The following is a 26084-nucleotide window of genomic DNA, read 5'->3' as shown; positions in this document are numbered from 1 at the left end:
GTATAAAATTTGAACTATTTTACGAGAAACATTTTTTTCCGTTTCATTATTATTTTTTACAAATGTAAATGCTTAAATATTTCACAGTAAATAAATATGTAAAAATGCTGATCAATCTTATGAATCATATAACTAGAATGAAAATAATTCATTTACGTATTTCAACCAAATTCAATTACTATTTTGCAATAACTTCTATTCGGGATTTTGCTTTCCCTTCTCATTAAAAGAAAGTTTTCGAAAATATTTTATCATAATTAATAAATTTGTCCAATGAGAAATTCGGTTATAAAATACTGTGTCAAAGGAAAAACAACATGGCTGACAAAATTTTTGAAGAACTGTGTAGCTCTCATAAAATAGAACGAGATAGAGGGTTTCAAAATTTTGTCAAGCATATTGATACAGCGGAGAGCGAGGATATCAACGATATTGAACAAGATGTATCAAAACTCTTGACAGAAGAGGATTCTTCTTGGGAGAAAAAACATGGGGGGTTAATGGCAGCTAAAGCTCTGTTGACAAGTGGAAAAAGTTCAGATGACTTTGTTGTTGATATGCGTTCACTTGCTCTGAAGTATTTGGAGGACAAAGAATTTAGAGTTCGCATTGCAGCAGGTGTCTTATAAAAGCGTTTAAAATTTATTCAGTATTGAAATAATCAGGTTGGGCACACACCGCCAAATGGTCATTTAACCCCCGTTTGGTGGTCAAGACTAACAAAATTTTATTAACCACCAAATGGGAGAGAAAAATCGTTCTGTTCAGTTCTCTGGAATGACGTGAAATGGCGCGTAATTTCAACTCACGGGGAATAAAATATAGATATTTATCTGTACTCTGAACGAAAAAAATTAAAATTTCAACGCGGACTTTTTTGCGCAGTGTCGTTCAAATAATTGACAAAATTGTCACCTATGTAAACAAATGTAACGTTTCTCTGTTTTAACTTTAAAAGAAAAATTCCCTCCGTCTCGCGCGTAGATGAGCCTATCAATCGTGTTGATCACTTCATATTTCTGTCATCCGGGTAACCGATCAATTATCTTCCCAATCAAAAATGACGATCTTTTCCAAACTTGGGTCAAAAGACTGAATTAACTACGGAGGCCCATTTCAGTGTTAATTTTCAAAAAGTAAAATACGAGGAATGGTAAGAATTCGCTTTTATTTAGTTTATTTCGTAAGCAATGACTTTATTTTTATAAAAATGCGATATGCAGTGAATTCATGTTGCTAATCACTCGAAAACCATAATCTTGGAATAAAAACAGGAATAATTGCAAATGTCACTTTGTAAATCTTTTATTCAAAAATATTTAATAAATATAGTAGATACAACATAGATAAGCATACTAAACCACAAAGGGTCGCACAGAAATCGCAACTTCGTCCTAAAAGAAAATAAAGAATAAATGTTACATTCAAATGTAGGAAAAATGAATATTATAGCACTAAGTGCCCACCATACGAATAAGATTCGAGGAGCTCGTGTTTAACGGGATTTTTTAAAGATTTATATAGACGCAGAGCAAAAGATCGTTTGAAAAGTTACTTCTCTAGACTAACACCTCTTGTTTAAATGTATTTTTTACCGAACTATACACAACAAAATATTTTTTGTATTGTTTGAGCTAATAGTAAGGCCGTCACGAACAGCTGTGGGTTTCGTTTTTACGAAGTTCCACAGAAATTCCACATGGAAAATTGACTAAATTGTATTAAATGTGCGATGAATATGTTAATTAAAATTCCCAAATGCCTAAGTAAATGCGCTTTTGCTTTATTTCAATGAAAATTGGATTTGAATAAAAAAGACCACCATTTGGTAGGTAAAAAAGACGCCGATATGGGCGATTGACCACCAAACGGGGGTTAAATGACTATTTGGGTGTGTGTGCCCAACCTGATAATATACTTTATGAAGTTTATCAGTAATCTCGGCAAGATATGTCGAGACTAACAAAATTTTACTGACTTTTCCGAATGGTTTCAGGTTTGTTCGCCCTATCTACCTGTTTGCATGAATCTGTTTGCGCAGGGTCAATTCGCCATAATTCTTGTTCGATCTGTGTCCCCTTTGCCATGATCCTCATCACCCTATCGTAAATATTTTATGCAAACATGTATGTTTTGAACTGAACAGGTCCAGAAAAATCACTATATTTAGCTATATAGCTTTATTTACCTATATAATATAGCTTTATTTAGCTATTTTAGCAGCGATTTTTTTCAACCAACTGGGAAAGGGTCCGGTACCGGTTCAATTGGGAAAAATAACATCGAAGAAAAATGAAGGAGAATTTTCTCTTATTTATGCAAATGCAACATATTTTGCGTTTATTCCAACTTATTACCTATTACTGCTTGTTTTAAAGAATAAACAACAAGTACTTATTGTTTTTTTTATCAACGTTCCTTGTTTTCACATTGTCATGGCTTTCAATTTGTCAAAATGTATGACACTAGGCTGTCTAAACCACTGGGCCCGCCAAATTAGGACTTTCTCTACTTTCGATTTAAGCGGAAGTGAAACAATTAGTCAACTCGTACAATGTTTCATTTAACAAGAAATACGATGTTGTCGTAATCTTTTGCTTCACAGTTGAATTGGGAATTTTTAGTCACAGAATTGGGAAAAATTAATGTTTTTTGGCATTGGGAACGGTGTCGTTTATCGGTACCAGTTATATAAGGGAAAAAAATGCTGTTTAGAATAAGTTTCTGTTTTATGAAAAGCAAACAAAAAGTCGCATAATCAGACTTGTCAAAATTTTTGGTTTGACAAAGTGTGTATGTTAGGTGTGCGGAACCAGTCAAACTTTTGCGACCAAATCCTTGTACCTTATTTTGAAGCTGAGAAAGTCACATAAATAACAGCACCAAAATGCCCTTTATTATTTTCAATAGTCTTCAATATCATAAGTTTCCTTTCTTGGGATAGGGAATCTTTAACATAGACATAAATGACATGTTTTTAGACTTTGCTATAACAAATTTACTTGGCTATCGTCAACATGCCGCGTACGCGGCCATTTTTTCTGTATTTGTGACCTTTAACTATGCATCTCGATCCCGACCTTTATTAAATTTGCAATACGCTCAATTTTTTTCAAACAGTCATCTGGACCGATGTTTTCTTAAATGTTATCTGTCCAGACAAATTTTTACCGGCCTTGCCGACAGGACCGACGGGTTTCGACAAGTCTGATAATGAGGCATTATTAGTTTTCAACTTTGAAATGGATTTAAAACAATTCACCAAAAACCCACTTTTAAAAATGTTTCTCCTTTTGTGCAATTGCAATCAAAGATCTAGAAGTTTTGGGGCTATGTATAACAGTTAACCTGTGAGTAAGCAGCTACTTTAACAAAGAAAAGCAGTTTTGGTCAACAAGATAATTGATTGGTAATAAATTAATTAATTCAGCACAATGCAAGGCAGTCACACTTAGTCATGCCTGATCGCACTTCCAGTGAGGGACAGCTATCCAACAATAGAGATGCATTTTTTGGTTTTTGAAAAGTGTTTGAAATGTTAAAACATAGTCATGCCCTAGGTTGTTTTTATCAAACCTTTTAAAAAATATATCAGCCATAATTTACATGCGACTTTTTGTCTGCTTTTCATAAAACAGAAACTTATTCTAAAATAGCTAAATAAAGCTATATTATATAGGTAAATAAAGCTATATAGGTAAATTAAGCTATATAGCTAAATATAGTGATTTTCCTGGACCTGCTGAAATAATTAAGGAAAATTCAAATTGAAAGTGATGTTAATTACCAGGTATGTTCCCAGGCCATGCAACCTCTGACAAAGGGTTAAATTTTTAGGATTTTTTTTATTCTTAATTTGATATAACCTTACTAAACATTACATATAAACTAATATCAACTACTCTTTTACAAGGCAAATTAATAATCATGATAATATTTGGCAAAGTTTTTGTTGATAGATAATTTAATGATGTATATCAAAACAGTTTTTATGTCATTTTACACAAAAATTTTGTCCCCCAAAAAGAGTAGTACCGCAGCTCTCTTTTGGGAAATCTTTTAAACTTCAGCTGCTTGCTACTTGCAAAATATGTTAAATTCTCTGCCCACTTCAACTTTTCACTTTGGACATCTTATGAGCTCCCAATTATTCATGTTTTAAGGTGTGACTGTTTGGGTAAGGCTAAGCGCAGACAGCCAGCCAGGTGACACTTGCAACTATGATCTGACTCTTCAAATTTCAAAATGCATGAGACAGTGTAAAATGTGGCATCAGATGATGTTGTATATAAGTTGCATATCTATAACACAGTCTGAATAAGCTAAGTGCAATAATTAAGCAAAAATTATTATAGAGTAGATGCCACTATTTTCTTGTTAAATTCACTGCATAAATTAAAATCTTTAAGAAACTGAAGGACCGTTGAATTGGCCATTATTGCGTGGACCTTGAATCTGGTACATGTAGTATAGAAAATCCAAGAAGGTTTCACAGGAAAATTGTAAGACTAATATAAAGATTTCATTCCAGCCTTGCAAGCATCACTCACTATAAAACTGGTTAAAAGGTTTAAATTCAACCAAAATTAAAGTTGCTGCTTAGATTTATATTTAAACCGAAGATGCTGAAGAGCTCATGTCAGGCTCATAAATAGTCTACATAAATGCTTCATACTTTGGTACGTTTCTATACCATGTCATAGTGGAACAATGTATTTTGAACTAACATGTAGAAATGGAGAAATTTGGGCAGGAGTTCACAAGATTGCAAGCAGGCAGCCAGATAAGTCTGGGAAATCGCAAAAGAAAAATTGCTCAATGAATGCTATGGTTTCAATACTGTGTTCCCTTGTTCTTACAAGTACATGTTATTGGTTTATAGAGCTGACTGTGTTTAACATCAACCTGTATTATTATTTTTTTCTTTTTAAATATACTGTAGACATACTTTTTTCCACGGGGTCATAATTCCGCGGAATCACAATTTCTGTTTAATCCGCGGGTAGAAAATTATGCGGATTTCTTGAACTGTCACTATATGCCCTACATTTATTTTTAGTACGCTTGGACAAATTTCCGCAGAAAATTTGTGACCATGTACATAGCGTAAATTAATACCACACGGAAAAATGTACTTCTACAGTACTACCAACCAAGCAGATCTGATTCTGAATTGGAACTGGACTAATAATTTCAACAAAATCTATTTTTTTAGCTCTACTGGTCCGAGACCAGAAGAGCTTATGCGATAGTAATGCGTCCGTCGTCCGTCCGTCTGTCTGTCTGTAAACAATTTTTCAAAATGCTACTCCTCCTACAGTTTTGGTCTAATTTCAGTATATCTTGGCACACAAGTAGACTACACTAAGATACATAATTCTATATATCGGTTTTTGATTTCGATGAACGGTGTTGCCGTGGTTACTAAAAATAGAAATTTCTGTGAAATTCTTACAAAATGTTACTCCTCCTACAGTTTTGGTCTGATTTCAATATAATTTGGCACACAAGTAGACTACACTAAGATACATAATTCTGTATTTGGTTTTTGATTTTGATGAACGATATTGCCGTGGTTACTGAAATTAGAAATTTCTGTGAAATTCTTTCAAAATGCTACTCCTCCTACAGTTTTGGTCTGATTTCAATATAACTTTGCACACAAGTAGACTACACTAAGATACATAATTCTGTATTTCGGTTTTTGATTTTGATGAACGGTGTTGCCATGGTTACTAAAAATAGAAATTTCTGTAAATTCTTTCAAAATGCTACTCCTCCTACAGTTTTGGTCTGATTTCAATATAACTTTGCACACAAGTAGACTACACTAAGATACATAATTCTGTGTATCGGTTTTTGATTATGATGAAAGGTGTTGCCATGGTTACTAAAAATAGAAATTTCTGTAAATTTCTTTCAAAATGCTACTCCTCCTACAGTTTTGGTCTGATTTCAATATAACTTGGCACAAAAGTAGACTACACCAAGATACATAATTCTCTATATCGGTTTTTGATTTCGAGGAACGGTGTTGCTGTGGTTACTAAAAATAGAAATTTCTTTGAAATTCTTTCAAAATGCTACTCCTCCTACAGTTTTGGTCTGATTTCAATATAACTTGGCACACAAGTAGACTACACTAAGATACATGATTCTGTGTATCGGTTTTTGATTATGATGAAAGGTGTTGCCGTGGTTACTAAAAATAGAAATTTCTGTGAAATTCTTTCAAAATGCTACTCCTCCTACAGTTTTGGTCTGATTTCAATATAACTTGGCACACAAGTAGGCTACACTAAGAACATAAAGAGATTTTATCAAGGATCATTATTCTATTTATTGCTGTTGTAAAGTTTCAATTCCCAAAAGCTTAAGTACTTTTCTCTTCCTTTGCTATAAGTACGAACCAGTAGAGCTTCAGTCTCGAGAAAGACTTCTGGTTTAAGTACTGAATTTATATTTTCTTCTTTTTTTTAATGCTTCATAGGAATTAATAAAGTTATCCTGAGTAGAGAGCTTGTTTGAAAAAAAATTCCTTGTATGTCATGTGAATTACACTTGTTTGTTTAATTTCAGGAGAAGTATTGGGTGCACTATGCAAAAAAGTTGGACCAGCAGTGTATGAGAATTCTAAGTCTGCAATTTTAGAAGGAATTCGCAGTAATCTGGAGCGAGAAAAATTATCAGAATCCAGTCAGGAGGAACAGGAGGAGACAGAAAGACTCATGGGGAAACTCAGTAGCTCTCCAGCAAGGGTAAATAAACTGGGTCTTATCCATAAAACTTTTTTATTTGGAAATGGGAAACTTATGAAATTCTTGAATATTGATAGGATAAGTGTAAATTATGGCTGTTTTTTTAACGATTTTCAGCAAAGTTCAGTAGATGCAGAACAGATATTTCATGACACAGCTGGATGGAAGTCACTAGAGACTTGGATGAAGTGAGTTGCAGTACTGTATAGGGGATTAATTTCACGGGTTGTAATTTTCACGTTTTTCTCTCATCTGACACGATCGTGGTTTCTTGAATTCGCGGAATAGCTACATGTAAACGACATTCTTCAGCGTTGTTTTTATTTCACAAACAACAGGGTAGGTTTATATAAATTTGATAGATTAAATTAATTAATTAAAACAAGTGCAGTTATTAAAAGTCCTACACTCTAAAGGTCAAATGACTTTCCTATATGCTATTACGATGAGTGCATGTGCACTCAAGATCTTCAATACAACACGGCGAAAAACCACTGGACGGAAGGAAATGTGTTTATTAAGTTCGCCGAAATAATATCTTCCACATCTTCAGTAAGTTTGATATTTATTTGAATGATCTTTTAAAACCGAAATGTTGATAAAAACTAATATGCATGATAATGCAGGTAACAAATACACGTGGTAAAATTAGTTACGCATGGGTAATCAAAACCCATGGCCCACCTGTTTTGATTGATGAAACATGTAGCATTGGCTATTAAAACAGCTTTTGAACAAACACAAGTTATTATCTGCCGATTTGAATTAAAGTAAAGCGTGATAATTAAAATAATTGAATGACGAGTACTACTCGTAATTACTGAAACGACCATGTACTGCATGTACATGTATATCAACCTGTCGTAGTCAACCTGTCATAGTCTATTCTCAAATTTCCAAATAAAACATGGAGATTGAAAATTTATTCACTGTTTCTTGAATTCACGGATTTATTAACACCGTGAATATAGCGAATATTAACACCGCGAGTTATTTTCCCCCTATACAGTATTTATGTCATTTAATATCACATGCTCAGTAAGGATACAGTGCATTTTTTTTATGATAAACCACATATGAAAATTTTTTGCCAAGATGTTTTCCACTTTGTAGGAATTTTAATACTCTCTTCATTGGCAGGTGCTTGCAGTGTGTGGTAGACAATTGTGGGCATTTGTTCAATAACTGTGTCGACCAAGAGTTACTGGACCTGATTTTTCATGCACTTGAGCACACAAATCGCTTTGTCCGAGAGACAGGATATTATGTTTGTGCATCACTCGTATCAATAGGGGTAAAGGGTAAAGGTAAGACAAAGGCAAAGGTTAGGTCAAGGGTAATCAAGAATCTTTCCAATAAATTCATTTGTTTCAATTATGCATTTGTCAATTTTAATTTTTAAATATTTGTTTCATGTAATGATAACCTAAAAATTTAGATAAACTTTCAAATGATTGAAAAAAGTGTACTAGAATTTAATGTTTTTTTTGTTGATACAGAGACCTTGACTTTGGAGGAAGAAAATGCTGTGTACCGTCATGGAGAACAGTTTGCCAAATATATGGCTAAAGGACTGTCAGACAACTGGAGTCAGGTAACACAAGGAACTGAGACATTTAAATGTGTGTAGAAAGGATTTCAAAGTAGAATAAAAGTTAAGTTTTGTTGGAGAACAAGATAGCAAGTTTAGGAGTACACATGTTATTTAGTCCTTATTATATAAGATAGTATAAAGATTTTGTGGAATCATTTTCACATACAAGGTACATAAGATTTAGGAATAAAACATGATAACTTACATGGGATAATATTAATGAGGTGTTTTTAATATTGCAAATATAGAATAGTTTAAAACTTAAAATAGCATTGCTTGATTAATTTTGATTAGTTTGAAGCATTGGTGTTTTTGTCCAGGTCCGACTTGCGTCCAGTGTGGCAACAAGAAAATTCCTTCAGAGTTTACCATGCTGCAATTATTTAACTCGATTTAATCATAATAAAAGTTCATAGTCTATCGGAACTTACTGAGGATTATCGTCTGAGGAGGCCAAGGCCAAGTTTTACCCTATACTGATCCCCAGGATGTGTCTGAACAGGTGAACAATGTAAAGAGAAAACAGATTTAGACCCTATCAACAAAATAAATTAAACACATACCATTTAACACCATTATAAATTCTACACTTGCATGCAATGAAATGGTGATTGGTGACTATACTGATGTCCTAATCAGAAGCTGTATGTCCTGTAGGTACTATGTAGCAGAGGGAGTGAGGATCTACTCTCAGGACACCTGGCGTATGGTGACCGGCGGAGAGGGAAAACACCTGGTGGAAAAGTACATTGATCATGTGGTGAGTTATCATACAGGTGTGCTAAGTTATCTGATCTTCAATCTTATTATATTCTAATAGACCATAAAAGAAATCATTAGACTTCTATATAACCTATAACGAATTTTAATTTCTATCTGATACAGTGAAGATTCATTTAAAAAAAAAAATTGCAGCAATTTTGAGAGCCCTTCCTGCACTGATTTAATTCACCCATTTATTGATTGTATGTCTATTACAATCAATTTTTATATATGTTTTCTCAAAACTATATCATTTACAGTATGTAGAATACAAATCCCCACAAAGCAATTTTTTTCCCCGCAATTCTCGAAAATCTGACCCCTATAAAATGTGTATGTGATTTCACAGTATATGATCTTTTTTGTTGTTAAAGGTGGAATACTACATTGAGGCCACAGGGGCAGATAATCATGCTGTAAGGGAGGCGGCTTGTGCCTGTATAGCAGAACTAGGGTCAAAGGTAATCGAAGAGGAAAGATAAGAAATAACAGTTTACCGTAATTAAACATCATATAATATTCAAAACTTTTAGAGAAACTTGTTGCATCCCAGTATATTGCAGATTCAGATTTCTTGAAATCATATCTCTGGGAGGATTGGACTACAAAATTGGAAACAAAGTTTTTACAAATGCATGTACATTGAGATATATCTACCTGTAAAAACATCAAAACAAACATTTGCATATTTCCATTAACCTTTTAATTGATGTACTGGGTACTATAGATATGTTGAAATTCAGACATTGGTAATCAATGACAAGAAAAAGGTGGGACAGAAAAAATTGACCTCTGTGAGCCTAATGGCCTCTTCCCCCTCCCCCAAAAAAATTGTTTTCGTGCATAAATTTTAGATTATATATTTTAACCATTGCAGATTGACAGGAATTATGTCCGACCATTCATACCACAGCTACTGGAGGCTCTTTTAATCTGTTTTAATGATGACAGCTGGCCTGTTAGGGATGGTAGGTGTTTGTCTATAACTTTACAGGTATTCATGAAGAATCAGTTTTACTACTGATGTGATTTCCTTTACACAAAAACAAAAATAATAATTACTGTAAAATTGATGTTTTTTTTTTTTGGTGACAAAAAAATTTAGCAATATAATTTTTTTTTTTCATTTATTATTGAAACAGACTTCTCAAAACTTGAAAAAAATTAAGTTTTGGTAATACAAAGTATATTTATTTTCTATGAAAATACATGTACAGTCAATTCTCGAATTATCGCCATTCGATTCATCGCCATTTTCGCAATACCGCCATGATTTTTCAAGAACGTTTTTCCTGCTATATAAAATTCTCTTTATAACGCCAAATTCGCATACCGCCATCCGCCACCCTGTTTTCACAACAAACGTCCATTTTTAAGTGTCAATTATCTCGATATACCGCCACAGGTGCGTGTGGTCAGTGAAGCGCGGCTAATTGGTTGACACTATCCCTGTTGTAAAGCATGCAAAGGCAAACAAGGTACATGCAATTAAGTAATTAAACAAGAACTAAATAAGCAATAATTTTAACTTGAACTGTTATAATAATTTTGTTTTCTGTTTCATAAAATTTATTTAGTCATGGCTTTGCCACGAAAGCGGTCGCTGTTAAAGTACGCCGATAACTATATTATTTAGATGATCTCTGCTTTAAACAATGCAAAGTTTGCTGAAAAAAAATAATTATACGGTATAAATTGTGAATGTTTAATTAACAATGTTGCAATAAACAATATATTTATTCAAGAATTCAATATACTTACTATCGGTAATATATCACGACGATCGAACCAGCATTTTTTTTTTCAATAGCAGAACTGCAGATTTAAATGCACACCTATGTACTTGTCTTTATTTCATAACTGTATAATTGTTTTAGCGAATTTGTACATTAAGAAAAGTACTTGAAGTATTTTCAATCAAAAATATGTTTTTATATACAGATACATGTAATAATAAGAATAGAAACGCTAAATGGTGTTTCTAAGAACGGTAACTCTACTTCTTGTTTTCCACATGTTCCCGAAGATGGGAAATTCAATTCATCGCCAAATTCGTTATACCGCCATGATTTCTAAATTACAAAAGGTGGCGGTTTATAGAGAATTAACTGTATGTGTATTTTACAAAATAAATAGCAAAAGCTGTAACATTCCAAAGATCATAACTAATAATGCTAAATTTTCGGTGGCTGCAAAAAAAAAATCCAATTATATTTTGCATTTATATCCTTTCCAGTTCAGAATTTGTTTAAAATTGTAATTTTTGCCTTTTGATGCTCCACCTTGCTGTGATTTGTGCTTTCAGCTGCCTGTGTGGCCTGTGGTAACTTTGTTTTGTGCTTCCCAGAGGAATCTAAGTGAGTACTATATTGTAGTAATATAATTTTAGTTGTAACACGTCATTTGATTGGTTAAATGGTTTTATCCATTTTGTGTAACATAACTTGCCTACGTCACAATGAGTTACGCCAAAAACGTATTACTCCGCTTGACGTTAACTTTTAAGATTTGCTATATTTGAAGCCTTTTTCTGAAGGAAAAAATGGAAAAATTGTCTGATTGTCTACATTGAAATTAAATTATAAGGAATGAAGCTTATTTCAACTTACATGTATGTTATAAGATATAACATAACTTGGGGCAGTTTATGCTTTCTAAACTGCAAAGCGGTTTATAAGAAAGCGTAAACTGCCCCAAGTTATGTTATATCGTATAACATAAGTTGAAATAAGCTTCATTCCTTAAATAATTGTACTGGTACATACAAACTTCATGCATATGTTTGTTCATCTTATTAGTAATGTAATGTTGAAGCTTTGAATCGATATACAGTGTATCTTCATTAGATATGCTGAAGGTAAGATAATATTTAGAGCTTTTTGTTTCTGACAGGAGTTCTATGCCTGAGCTGTACCCGTTATTTTACAATAATCTACAGGATAGCATCCCCTCAGTCCGACAGGGGGCGGCGCTGGCACTGGCCAATGTAGCACAAGTCTATGGTAAAGGAAATTATGATCATTAAAATTAATGTATTTGAAGTAAGAAAAGTTTGAATTTTTACATTAATCAAACATTCCAAAGGCTTAAAATTCCTAGTTTCTGTCCATGAAATTATAGTGCATTAAATGCTGTAGAACATATAAAAATTGCCATACCCATCTGTCACTCATCATCACTGTTTACTAGTATCAAATTGATTATGATTGGCCTTGCCATTGTAGATATGCAATAGGACCCTAAAAATATGTCTAAAACATTGGAACTCCTACTATATTTTGTGGTGTGGCAAAAATTGAATTTCATAAATCAGTCTCTATTTTGGAACTTTCCATGAGATAAAAAAATTCAAATTTAGTTTCAGCTGCAATTCTTTTCCTACCATATTTTTGGTACATTGTATGAATACAAACAAACCAATAGAGCTAACCTCATCAGAGATACAAAATGTAGTTTAAAAAGTCCTTCCCTCTGGATTTGACATCACATCTTAGATTATTATGAAAGTAACTTATATTTAGAGAACTTGAATACCTAGGTACCATTTCAAAAACTTTTTTAAAGGTAACCCTAATTTATAAAAGCCTTGTGTTTTAAAATCAAAGTTACTAACATGAATACTCTTTATTTAACTAGGTCAAGAAAGTCATGAAGAAATTCTCAATAAAGTGAAGGAGGGAATAGAGGGATTAAAGAACCAACCAGAAACCTCAGAGAAATACAGTGACTTAGATAAAGGACCGGCCACTTACAGTGTGGTCAAAAAGCTACGAGATAATGACATGGATCTCCATACAAATAAACAGGTACAATCGAGTCCCTCGATTTTGATGTCTTGTTGGTTGAGATCAGTTATTTGTCACATTGTATTTATCTTGACTGCCTGTCTTACATCCATGATACAAAGAAATTTAAATATTTGAATTATAAAATATTATGATCAAGTAAAGTTTCTGAGGTAAAAAAAAAATTATGATTTTTGGGGGAAAGGATTTCTCAGAGGTAATGCTTAGGCCAAAATAAAAAATACTCTTGTTTCCTGTCACCCGACCTACCCTACATTTTACCCTCCGACCCTGAAAGTTTTTATTACATTTTCATTTTTTGGGTAACTATTTTTCTAAAATACTAAAGTAATGCTAATACATCACAAGTGTATAGGATACCTTTACTTTATAAATCTTGATTAACAAACTTGCTTTGTAAACTGTTAACATATCATTTTCTTGCTATTACATGCTATATGTTCTGCATTCATTGCATTTATATATAATTTTTTTGGTCATGTATTAAAAACATGAAAGAAATGCCTGTCCAAAACAAGATTGCATTTATATATATACATGTATACACAAAATCTGAATTAACAACAGCAAAAGTATGTTGAATTACTGTGTAGAACAAACTACTGATAAGTACTGGTGGCAGCACATTTTGATTGTTTGTTCTCGATAAAGAAAACATTTTCTGATATTTTCTTGACAGATGTATTCCTGTGGTTCCCTTGCTCCAAAGATGATGAAGGGCACCCGGGGAGGAGGATGTATGGACCACAAATTCAGGAAACCCCCAGAACCCTGGGAGCTGGCTGATGGGTAACAAGCTCTATCAGTAGAGAAATGTTGATGATTAAAAATAAATCACATAGAATTATTCCCTCAAAGTGTGATATTTCCTTTAAGATTTTTTATGCAAAAATCTGGAAGAATTTTGAAGATTAAATTGAATCTCTATATTAATTGAGTTTCATATTAATTTGCTTAAGTTGTGAATTATAGCATTTCATAAATTTTGCAAAATTTTTTATAAAAGACAGAGAATTCTTCAAAGTTCCTGTAATATTCCTGTTGTAGGTGTGTACATTTGATAGCTGAGCTTTCCCGTAATCCAGAACTGACATCCACCGTGTCTGACCTACTGCCTTCTCTGGCCAAGTCCACCTCCCTCCATCACTACCCCCAGCATGTCAACTACCTGGAAACGGTCTGTAAACAGGTAATCACCCAACAAGTGAATGGCCACTGGAGTGTTAATGCTTGGGTTATATGGGTTAATAATTTTTATTAAAGGACAGTGTGGTATTTTGCAGAACAATTAACTAGTAGTCTGTTTAATCAGTGTTATAGTGTTCTTTGACTTCATTCCATATCAAGTCTTGTATGAATCTGTATTGCAGTTGCCAAACATTGGGAAGAATCTGGGAAAGAGGTACTTTAAACCACACTTGGAAGAGTTCTTTGACTGTATATTTTATGGCATAGTAAGTACTTAAGAAATAAGATATCATTTTTAGAGTTTCAATGGGATATGACATGAAGTAGGTCACGTGATCAAATTCTATAACGCCTGAAGGGCATTATATGTAAATATACTGCGGAATCTTCGTTGTTCATAGGTATTCAATGTTCATGGATTTTAAGGGTCATCCTTTCCTATGAATTTAGATCTCCATGAACATTTATTTTGTAAACGTATTGATTAATTGAATCTACAGCATGAACTAGTAATTGACAAATTTACATCCTCACAAACAAGTAAAAAACAAACATTGATCCCCACAAATATTTCAACAGTGGTCACAATATTTATATTAAAGTTGTAGTAAATGGGAATACAAAACTATCAGAATATGTACTTGAACATGTATACTGTACATCTTATATTGTCACAAGTTCTTTGATATATGGTGTAATATTTTTCCTCCTTCAGACCTGTGACAATGCTCTTACAGCCAGTGCAGCTAGCCAGTGTCTTAATCAGCTGAGTGGCTTCCTAGGACCCAGTATATTACGGGGCAGGGTGGAGCAGTACAATCCTCGGTAAGCATCAGCAGAAGCTTTATTTGATTTACAGAGCTTGAAACAAACTACTACCTTGATGTTTCAGTATTATACTAAATAAGGACTTTTTTTTCTCTTTCAAATTGAGCATCCATAGTCAGTGTAGCGAGTTTGCCTCGCTCTTATGACTCTATTGATACAAAAAGTGCTTGAGAGTTGTTAGGTACACTGATTTGTATCTTAGCCTGCCCCTCCAAATATTCATTCAAGTAGACTCTACATATAAAGGCATTTATTGAAACAACTGAAACTAATTTTCAAATGTTAAAGGATTTTCTTTTAATCCTGATTATAAAATCAAGAGGCAATGTCCAAGTTCAAAAATAATTTTAAACTATTTTGTGTACTCTTTCTATGATGTTATATTCAGATTCAAAATAAGATTTTTTTAATGTTGATGATATGACATTAATTAAGATAAAATTATGCCTGAAAAATAATCATTCTAAACTAAATGCCAAGATTCAGTCAAGGACTTGGCAAAAGGCTTGTCAAATGACCACAAATCTTGTGGTATTCACAATCCCATTAATACCTGTAGTACATCTTCGCTAGCCAAGGGTTTCTGATAAGCTACTCTCCTCATAAACCCTTGGCCTACGGTGTTCATAGAAATCGGGATTTTTTTCCAGAGTTCTGATTGGATTTCAGTACACCCAGGTCGACAAATCAGCAATTGTTTTTGTAAATGACGATATTTGCGTTCGGGATACATCTTCACTCTTTAATCTCGGAAATGAAAAACGCAAGTAAACAACGATCCTTAAGATAACATTCAATTCTATGAATAGCCATGGTGTCATCCAATATCTTCTAAATATGTGATTAAGAATCTATATTGAAGCTACAGATTTGTTCTATAAATAATGAATAAACATAACTCAATTACTACTTCTTGATTATTCTTGAAAAAACTTTGATTTTATTTTTTTTTAACACGTGTCTTTATTTCTGGCGATGACGCAATCTGTGCGTACCTGATAGATTCGAGATCAAGTAATGGAAAACAATCCCGTCTTTTGACTTCACCATAGGCCAAGGGTTTATGAGGAGAGAAGAGTATCAGAAACCCTTGGCTAGCGAAGATGCCTGTAGTAATGAATGATGCCACTTGTTTCATTTCATACAGTTGTCACAAATCACTATTCTTTTAAATTTTAAGAGTAAAGATGCATTTAAATATTGCCTTTTTAAAATTTCATTTCAGATACTTAGAATTGTTGAATGCCAATCAATTCATTGCACCACTATAAAGAAAGTGCTACACTAGATTTGCTAGTCAAGGTTTGTTTTCTTTGTAACATATCGCAAATCTGCTGAAAATGGCCAATATGTAAAATAATTCAATAACTTTGAATATTATCTAGATTACAAGGGGAAAAAAATTGATACATCATCAGCTACATTTTCATTTTGGACAACAATGTAAAAATTCCTACTTAAATACTCCACCAGTTGGACAGTTTGTTTTTAATAAGCATTTTTTTTTTCAGGCAGATGCTCATTCCTGCAGTCAATACCAGTACAAAGCAACGTGTCATTTTCACAAAAAGTGTGCATTATTGGAGACATCTTATTAGTGCCATATTTTGTCAATTCACTGTTGTAATACGGTAGCCCAGTCAATTCAGTAACATGTATATGCATTTTAACACAAAACATACCGGTACAAATCAGTATTTTTATCTTTGTACAACGTCATTACAAGAGCTACACTGGAGGATCTTTAAGCAATATGAAATTTTATAATTTATTATTGCTTCAAAGTACATTTTTAAGCTTAGCAGCATAATTGTAATATTAATTATAAATTAGAAGTGCTATGTCATTTTTTGGTTTGTTATTAAAGTCTAGAGAGACTGTTGGTCTGTAATCTTTATGCTGATGCCTGCTGAATTATTTTGTTCTGCAAAGAAAACAAGGAGTAAATTATAAGGAGGGACTTCATATGAAAAATATCAAATTACAAAAAAAAAAAATGGCTTAAATGTGACAATAAACAAGAACTAAACACATAATGAATAATACATTACCTTAACAAACTGTAGAGCATTAGTTGACTGTAATCCTAGACTGCGTATTAGCACCACGGGAGATAAGTCTGTAGAATACAGATAATGTAAACCATGTATCGTCGTGACGACGGGTAACACTGCCCTCTGGCGTTCAGTTTCGTACTTTGTGAGGTAATACAGACTGCCTACATCTGATCCTGATTGGACCGCCTCTGCCACCAGCCTACACAAACAACTGACATCCCCAAATCCCAGGTTCACACCCTGGCCAGCCAGCGGGTGGAGTCTGTGTGCTGCATCACTGGGGGAGGAAATATTTAACTTTAGTGTGAATCATCAAGTGAAATTTTCAATAACAAGTTAAAGCCTTCTTATTCTTCATTATGAATTTAGAGTTTTGATAGACTCTCCTTTACTTTCAAAAATATAGATATTGAATCATAAAAAAAGCTTATTTCAAATATTAATGTGTTCAGACATAAATGCTTTGAACCACACTCTCGGTGCATAAAAATATAGGACATAATTGAAATTAACTTCAGAGAAAAGGTTAAGCATGTAAGAATTTGTAAGGCAATGTTTATGTAAATTTTAATTCAGAATCAGACATTCTATTATGATTGTAACAAAAGAATAAAACTGGAAAGTATAACTTACCCAATTAAGGCAACACGTGGCTTTACATAGTTTGAGGCATGGGTGAGAGACAGGGGAAATGAAGCGCGACTTCCTGGATCCACCCCCACCACTGTAGGAGGTAATTGACGTATCACCTGGTTATCTACAGAAAAATACGGGAAAAACTTTTCATCCAGTGTATCTAAATTTCTGTTGTCTTCGATTACAAGATTCTTTTTACAGATATATTAGTATTGTGCATTGAAAGTTTAAGCTTACCAGTAAAAATACTGTTCAGAAATTCTTGGTATCTGTGTGAAATGGACATTACTGTTGAATTCTTATCTCTTTCATGCCACTAAAAAAAAAAGAACAAATTGCCTTCACTAATGGCACAAACATTTTTTTTTTTTACAGTTTGAACTTTTCAATCAAATGTATTAAATTACACCACTACTAAGAATACAAGTTTTTAGAAATAAAATGCAATTTACATTTCCACATATTATTTTTCCAATAAAAAACTTACAAACGCATCATTAACAGCATCAACAAAACTGTCGTCTTCTAAGTCCTTCAGATATTTTGCTTTTCCTGGAGTTGTTGTCCAAATCAAACAGCTGTAATTGTTGGATAACTGAAATACATGTACAACAAGCCTACAATTTATAATAAACTTGTATGTGCTCTTGTGAAATCTTATACACGTATCTTTGTTCTCTATGAGTAGAGAGACATTTTTAACTTAAGCCATCAAAATTCCTGAGAGTTATATAAATCCATGAAAATGCCTTGGGTAGAATATGGGGATGTTTTTGTCTTAATTTTTATTTTGGGAGAGTTAATTGAACTAATAAAGAGTTGTCTCTCTTTTAACACAAACAATGTTAGGGCAAAGATAAAATATACTTGTCAAAGAATTTAACAACCAAGGAGGGGAAATAGGAGGGGGATTTAGTTATCAACTATACTATATCATCTATAAAAGAAGATATGTTTCAAATTAAAAAGAAACTTAGATCAATCTGATTAAAATCAGATCCTTTGATCTGCTCACATAGATCGCTACACAAGGTGTAGCGATCTATGTGAGCGGATCAAAGGATCTGATTTTAATCAGAGTGAAACTTAGATATACATGTATAAATTAATTTCCTCAGCATATTTTTTATGAAGACCCAAAATTTGTATGTCAGAATGGGAATTTTTAGAAAATGACATTCGAAGGCTACAAAGGACTGTCTGACAGTGAAATAAAGTAACAAGGTAACGTTCAAAAATTATATTCATGAAGTTATTAATTAATGTAAATCATGCTTTTGGCAGGGAAAAAGTAATACGAAAAACATCTTGAGTGTTAGTATAAATCACTTCTGAAGCTAATTTAAAGGAGCAAATCCATTTCCAGATGGGAAAGCCAAAGGGCAAAAATATAACATACATATGTATTTACTACATTGTCACATTTTTTGCTACATACACAATATTTCTACACTGCCTCTATATTTTCTGGTATGTTTGTGTATCAAAAAATACTGGAAGGATTTAATGGTGAAAACTGAAAGTTCCTTTTTGTAGATTGCTTTATAAATAATTATATAACCTGAAACTGTAAAGACAACTTACTGGTAACATAGCTATTGGTCCTGTGGGAAGAAACCTCTGCCAAGCAACATTGTTGTCTGATGTCTGCAAACAAAAAATAGGAAACAATTGAAAAGTACTTTCAGAAAATCACAATATTTTAATTCATTGAAAAGTTGGTCACAGTTAAAGTGACAATATGGCGCATCTCTTCAAAAACAGACTTGTTAAAATTTTCCTATAGGATTTGGAATTTTTTTCATACTCATAAATGTATACACTTTCAGAAAATTACAAATTTCATAAATAATTCTGACAGGGGGGGTCAATATTTTATGGCCATAATATTTAGAACCCCCCTCTCCATAAAATTAGAAGGGAAGGGGGACTCAATATTTTATGGTCATATTTTGAACCCCCTCCTTGATAAATAAATAGGGCAGGGGGACTCAATATTTTATGGCCATAATATTTAGAACCCCCTTAAATTGAATAGGTAGGGGACTCGATATTTTATGGCCATAATATTATGAACCCCCTCCTTAATAAATTAATAGGGCAGGGGGACTCGATATTTTATGGCCATAATATATTGCACCCCCTCCCTTTAAAAGTAAATTGGCAAAGGGACTCAATATATTATGGTCATAATATTTTGAACCCCCCTCCCTCTTCAATGAAAAGGGTAGAGGTTCAATATTTTATAAAGGGGTTCAATATATCGCAGCGAAAAAGTGAACCCGGGTTCAAAATATTATGCAATATATTGAACCCAGGTTCAATATATCGCGGCATCAAAATATTATGCTACACCGGTAGGCCTGCTACATTGACAAAGTCGACCAAAAACGAAAGACAAAACAAAAAAATAGGGCTTGAAATTAAAAAGCAACTTTCCTGACAAAAATTTAGCTGGGAGATTAATATAATCATTGGATGAAGAAGAAACGGGATATCGGCGACATTCACGCGGGGCTCGCGAAGGTTCTACCCTACAGGTTTGTTGATACATGCTATCATTTCTCATACATGTATCTCCATGGCTTTCAAAGAAAAAAAAATCAGTGTAAACTCAACATAAAAATGCACTTATGGCATATAAAAATTATTGCCATTTAAAGTGCAAATTGTATTGGAATTTTTATTTTTTTCAAAATGCTTACTTCAACTTTTTACCTTATTCCTGAATGATATATTGGGTAAATTTGAATGAAAAAGCAAATGATTTGCAGCCGTATTGCCACTTTAAGTATCATTTATATTAGGCTTTTCACATTTTCCTTACCCCTGAGACTTCCAGGGTGGCCACCAGAGCCTGTTGTTTGTAGTCATGATGAAACACATGGAATTTTCCAGCTTTTCTAACTGCAGAGTTCATGCCATCTGCTCCTATCTAAAAAAGAATAAGTCCAGGGAGATTTCTCTTTTGTAGTAATACCTCTTATTAATAAATGTAATAGGATCATTTTAAATGGTTACTAGGAAAACAGTTGACATTATTTTAAACTTTAAGGGGCACTGGAATGTTCTTCAAAATTCTCTCTCTCTCTATCTCTCCAATATCTTGAATGTTTTGTTTAAAAAGAAAACTTAGAAAATGTGATAAATTATTGACAAAAATTATTTAATACAAGTCTTCTTTTAGGCCCAGATATTCATGGAAAGTCAAGATTTTCAAATATTGTAGATGTATGATACCATATAAGTAGAATTTTTAGCGAGAATTTAATTTTGGCATTATTAGCGAGGGTGCTGACATCACTAAAATTGAATATCACTGAAAATTAATTGCGTATTATTTGTAATAGTTTCTTTAGTTAGCATTTCAAAATAGCAAAAATTCCTTCTCGCTAAAAATAAAATACCAGTTCTTAGGTAGAAATCGCTAAATTTGAGTCTCACTAAACTTTCCACTTATGTGGTATATCATCATTAAAGATAATGAATAATTCATTGGCTGTCCTGTTTCTTACATTACTAAACCAGATACTTGCCACTCACCAGTAACTTTGACTGGATTCTTTGTCCTTTGTTTGTTTCTATGGTAACCCAGGTGTTTTGATCCACGTCGTCGTGGCCAGGTGTGGCCCCCGGTATGATGTAGGATTTAGCCGATGTCTGATACTGAATCTCCACGCGGTCTGAGATTGCGGACAGTCGTCGCCTTATGGCCTCCGAGATCACATCATTCTCCACAATGTAAGCAAGGTCGTTCATCAGCTCCTCGTCATTAAAGGTGATCAGAGAATCGGAACACGACTCCCACACCTGTGTAGGTAGACATTATTTGTTCTTCCAGTATGTATATTATAAATGTATTAAGCATACATTTTATTTTTTCTGTAATATTTTTATATTAAAAATGATTCTAAAATACTTATACAAGGATTAAAGCTGTTTAAAAAGATTTTTTATTTTTCAAAAAAAAAAGGAATAAACTCATAAGAACCTTACTATAGATAGTTTTTTAAAGACTTTTAAAAATTCATGAAAATGTCTACATTGAAATTAAAAACCAAGAGAATGTTGCATATGGGACATTGAGACTTGGACAAAAAATCTTGGAGAATAAAAGGTGAGAAACAAATTCATGATTTTTTTCTTTTTCACAACTATGGTCACAAAGTCCGTTGAAATCGAATATTATGGTAATAGTCCACTTACATCATGTACATACCATGTTTTTATGAAATTTGCATAAAATATTTAGTACCGGTAGTGTTTTTCAAAAAACAGAAGTCTCTGTCAAGACTGTTGCTTTACTGATTATATGCATGTAATATGTATTTTAGTGTATTCTCTTTGTGTGCCCAGTTATAATTTAAAGTCATATCAAAACTGTAGGAGAAGTACCAAAAAATGTTTTACAGGCAGATGGACAAACAGCCAGACAGACACAAATTGATGATGACAGACACATAACTACTGCATAAGTTCTTCTGTCTCTGACCAGTAGAGCTGAAAACTGTATTCAGTAAAACAGACGTATGATGTATAATTTCATAGCATTCTTTCTTATGGTCTTCAAACAGCAGAGCTATAAATTAAAATCTAACCTGCATCCTCTTGACAGACTGACATCTCATCTGCAGGATTTCATCCCATACTCCTGTACCTATTTGAAAACAAATCATTATAGAAAAGAATTAAGAAATAGAGTCATGCTTAATTGAAATACAATTTATAGCTTTGTTTTTTTTATACATACTCTGAAATAAGCTGACTGTTGCTGGACTAATAGCACAAGTCCTGTTACTAAATCGTTCACTCAGCTTGAAATTTTTCTTTTCAGGAGCTGACTCCAGAAGGATTATTTTCTTGTCCTGTAGGTAATCAGCATGTCCTTAAAAAGAAGATAGATATCCTAAACTGATACAAAAAAATAATTGGCAGATACAAGAAAATTATGATCATAATGCCAGCCTTTTTTAAAAGCCTGATCTAATACTTCTTTTGTAAATGGTCTTATGGAACAAACTGTTCCACATTCCAGTTATTTATTAAAATCCAGAAACTGCATGGAAACTGCATCTTGGACAACATCATATCAAAACAATTAGTGAAAAACAACACATCATGTTAAAGAAGCCAGTACCATCGACGGCTTCAAGAAGCAGCTAACCAACACCATAGCTGCTTCCTATCACCCTTAAGTGACATGCAGAACATTGTTTTTTAACCGACTTTTAACTGTAAATAAGAGGCTTTTAGCTGTGTTCGACGTGCTATTACACTCGATATCGAGGTCAGCACTGGACAGGAAGAAGAAGAAGAACCAGAGCTTTGAAGTACATGTAACATCAACCAAAACAAAGCAATAAAAAGCCCTCATTTTTCATAGATACTGTGATTAAATGGAACCATCTTGACAACAACACAGTGTGCTCAATAAATGAATATATCCATTAATTGAGGCATTCAAGACCGTCCTCAACAGGATATGTCAATAACACCCACAGCACCTCTTTCTCCGTCGTATTAAAGTCAGAACTGGTTACCATGAAGTGCAGATACAAATTTCACTTGCATTCTTAATATTAAAAAAAATGGCCCACTGTTGAAATAAATTCCATTTCCTACTGAACTACACAAAACAGTTTTAATTTTTATCTCTAAGTACTCTTCTTCTTCTTCCCATACGAGTTTACTCTTACAAGAGCGTTGAACTCGGACTGTCACACGCGACGGACAAGGCTAAAAACCCGATCAGGGCACTATGTACAATAAAAGGTTAAAAACTGGCACACTTAGTTGGTGTTGATGGGCAGCTGGCTCTGTGTGTATGAGTCCAGCTGTGTCCGGAAGGACTCTAGTGTTGGTGCTGAGGCAACTACAGATGGTAAATTGTTCCAGTCTAGAATTGTCCTCGGAAAAAAGGAATATCGATGTGCGTCGATCCGGGTGTGTGGTAGACGGAACGTGTAGCTGCCTCTGGTCCTTCTGTCACTGGGTGTCAGGTACATATCTGCAGGGATGGCCACCAAAGCATGCTCAATCTTGTATAACAAAACGAGTCTTATCTTCATTCTTCTTGTTTGTAATGGTTCCCAGTGTAGATCTTGTAACATCTGGGTAACACTCCCGGGGTGGTTATCATGGTAGTTTTTGGTGGCAAAACGTGCTGCTCGTCTTTGCACTTTCTCCAGCTGATGGACTTGCTTGGAGTTCCAGGGATCCCATGCTGCACAGGCATATTCTAGAATCGGTCGTACTAATCCCTGGTATGCTGCGGATCTTGCAGATGTCCGACATCCCCTCATATTCCTCCTGATAAAGCCCAGTGTCTTGTTGGCTTTTGATGTGATGTTACTAATGTGGTTGTCCCATCGTAGGTCTTTACTAATGGTGACTCCAAGGTATTTACTGGAATCAACCACATCTAGGAGGTGCCCATGTATAGAATAAGTAGCGGTGATCGGTTTCCGCTTTCTGGTAACTTGAATAACAACACATTTTTCTGGGTGGAATGCCAAGTCCTCCTCCCAGCTGGTCAGAGAGTTTCCTTTTGCAAGGTGACTGCATCATCCTTATTTGTGATAGGTCTGCAAAGGAGACAGTCATCTGCGAAAAGGCGAGTATCTGACAGTGTCCTTTCAGGTAGGTCGTTAATATAGAGGAGGAACAGTAGGGGTCCTAGGACTGTCCCTTGTGGCACTCCTGACACCACTGGTGCTGTTGAGGAAGTATGGCCCTCTAGAAGTACTTGCTGTGTCCTGTCTGTTAGGAAGTCTCTAATCCATTGGAGAGTGGTGCCTCGTACTCCGTAGTAGTTTAACTTATGAGCTAGCCGCTGGTGGGGGACCTTATCGAAGGCTTTAGAAAAGTCAAGCAGGATGATGTCTACTTGGCCTTTTTCTCCAAGGTTCTGGGCTATACTGTTTATGGTGGACACCAACTAAGTTTCACAGGAACGCTTAGAGCGGAATCCATGTTGACTGTTTGAGAGGATGGAATTCTCATCTAGATGGTCCATGACTTGGCTGTGTATAATGTGTTCCAGCAGTTTACAAGGGATAGATGTTAAAGATACAGGTCGATAGTTCGAAGCTAAATGTTTGTCCCCTTTCTTGAAAATTGGAACGATACTTGCCCATCGCCAGTCATCTGGAATCCTTCCTGTGTCTACAGAAGATTGGAAAATGGATGTTAATATTGGTGCAAGTTGATCAGCGTGGTCATGTAGAAGCTTAGCTGGTATCTCGTCAGGGCCAGTGGCTTTGTTGACATTGATGTTTTTAAGAAGCTTGTAGACCCCATTTTGTGACACTCTTATACGATGCATGTCCGGGTAGGGGCTAGGACCCTTGTCTGGCATGCTGCTGGTGTTCTCATTGGTATACACAGAGTGGAATTGGTTGTTGAGTATCTCAGCTTTAGATTCCTTGTCGCTGTATAGCAAACCATCAGCCTTTCTGAGGGGTGCAGTACCTTGCGAGTCCTGTCTTTTACCCTTGAGGTAAGACCAGAATCTTTTTGGATTGTTATGGAGGTCGCTGCAGAAGATCTCATCAATATAGCTGTCATGAGCCCTTCTAAATTCCCTCTGTGCTATTGCCTTCAAGTGCCGATACCGAGTCCAGTCTTCAGGGTTTTGGGTGGATCTGGCCTTATGGTGAGCCTTATGTTTACCTCGGATCAGGCGCTTGACTGAAGAGTTGATCCACGGCTGGGAATGCCTGTTTCTACTCAGTTTGGTTGGTACATGCTTCTGTATCATGTCTGTGATGTGGTTCTTAATCTGGGTCCATGAAACGTTGATGTCATTATACATCACTAATTCGGTTGCCAGGTTCTTCAAGCTTTCCTGGATTGCTTGTGTGTCGGCTCTCTTCCATAGGAAAATTTTCCTCTGCCCTGGTTTGGCCAAGGTAGGTGTAATAAGTGTGTCCAACATAACAATGTCGTGGTCACTTTTGCCCAATGCTGGCAGAGGTTTGCACTTCTCTACTAGGGAAGAGTGGGAGACAAAGAAGAGGTCAAGTGTTTTGTCATCTCTTGTTGGAAAATCTACAAGTACTATCAGAATCTGAAGCACTATTTAAGTACTTAAGAAGAAAATATTTTGTATTCATATTAATTATCAATATAAAAGTAAAATAGATTTGTTGGCAAATCAAGGTTCCACTGGGAACAAAGTTTATGATGATGCTTTGAGCTATAAGTATACCAACCTAATGCACATGCCATTGCTGTTCCAACCATCCCACCTCCAGATATAACGATGTCTGCCTTGTCAGTACCATAGCTCGCAGAGTTTAAGTTTCTCGATGCCAATGTATTCACAATTCTAGATGTTATGTTACATAATTTGCAATGCTTAAACATAGTGCAATCTCACCCTGGCCTTGCAGTGCGTCTGTCAAATTAGAGTTATCTCCCTTACCCAGCCCGAACCTTTGATGTGGTCTTGAAA

The 26084-nt window shown here is 34.5% G+C and overlaps 2 protein-coding genes across 2 annotated transcripts; one reads left to right on the top strand and one right to left on the bottom strand.

The window, feature by feature from the left end:
• The first annotated feature begins 276 nt into the window (after positions 1-276).
• Positions 277-16818, top strand: LOC134254812 (uncharacterized). Its single transcript, XM_062737338.1, has 19 exons — positions 277-618; positions 6580-6758; positions 6876-6946; positions 7899-8065; positions 8258-8352; positions 8673-8715; positions 8788-8854; positions 9010-9112; positions 9489-9575; positions 9992-10082; positions 11420-11471; positions 12007-12116; positions 12751-12920; positions 13600-13709; positions 13968-14109; positions 14291-14374; positions 14824-14933; positions 16162-16238; positions 16448-16818. Exons 1-18 carry the CDS (start codon positions 318-320, stop codon positions 16205-16207), a joined length of 2028 nt encoding a protein of 675 aa, XP_062593322.1. The 5' UTR covers positions 277-317; the 3' UTR covers positions 16208-16238; positions 16448-16818.
• Positions 16616-26047, bottom strand: LOC134254813 (ubiquinone biosynthesis monooxygenase COQ6, mitochondrial-like). The gene is made up of 11 exons (XM_062737340.1): positions 25843-26047; positions 22380-22514; positions 22228-22286; positions 21173-21439; positions 20457-20564; positions 19214-19276; positions 18117-18224; positions 17867-17945; positions 17627-17750; positions 16988-17270; positions 16616-16860 (listed from the first exon to the last, which is right to left on the bottom strand). The coding sequence occupies exons 1-11, from the start codon at positions 25994-25996 to the stop codon at positions 16831-16833; spliced, it is 1410 nt and encodes a 469-aa protein (XP_062593324.1). The 5' UTR covers positions 25997-26047; the 3' UTR covers positions 16616-16830.
• Between the last annotated feature and the right edge of the window lie 37 nt (positions 26048-26084).

The sequence above is a fragment of the Saccostrea cucullata genome, unplaced genomic scaffold, assembly GCF_032062105.1.
Source record: "Saccostrea cucullata isolate Sc308-1 unplaced genomic scaffold, CSIRO_AGI_Scuc_v1 ctg75, whole genome shotgun sequence".
Classification (NCBI taxonomy): domain Eukaryota; kingdom Metazoa; phylum Mollusca; class Bivalvia; order Ostreida; family Ostreidae; genus Saccostrea; species Saccostrea cuccullata.
The sequence above is the reverse complement of the archived record's forward strand: the minus strand, read 5'-3'. Positions and strand labels throughout refer to the sequence as shown.

Bases quoted from the DNA above. Each gene is read 5' to 3' on its own strand.
- LOC134254813 (XM_062737340.1), bottom strand. From the start codon at position 25,996: ATGTTTAAGCATTGCAAATTATGTAACATAACATCTAGAATTGTGAAT. The intron at 17,946-18,116 runs GTAAGTTTTTTA...TTTTTTTTTTAG, and splicing joins ATGCTGTTAATGATGCGTTT to TGGCATGAAAGAGATAAGAA. The intron at 17,751-17,866 runs GTAAGCTTAAAC...ATTTTTCTGTAG, and splicing joins TCTGAACAGTATTTTTACTG to ATAACCAGGTGATACGTCAA.
- LOC134254812 (XM_062737338.1), top strand. From the start codon at position 318: ATGGCTGACAAAATTTTTGAAGAACTGTGTAGCTCTCATAAAATAGAA. The intron at 6,947-7,898 runs GTGAGTTGCAGT...CTTCATTGGCAG, and splicing joins TCACTAGAGACTTGGATGAA to GTGCTTGCAGTGTGTGGTAG. The intron at 8,855-9,009 runs GTGAACAATGTA...TATGTCCTGTAG, and splicing joins CCCAGGATGTGTCTGAACAG to GTACTATGTAGCAGAGGGAG.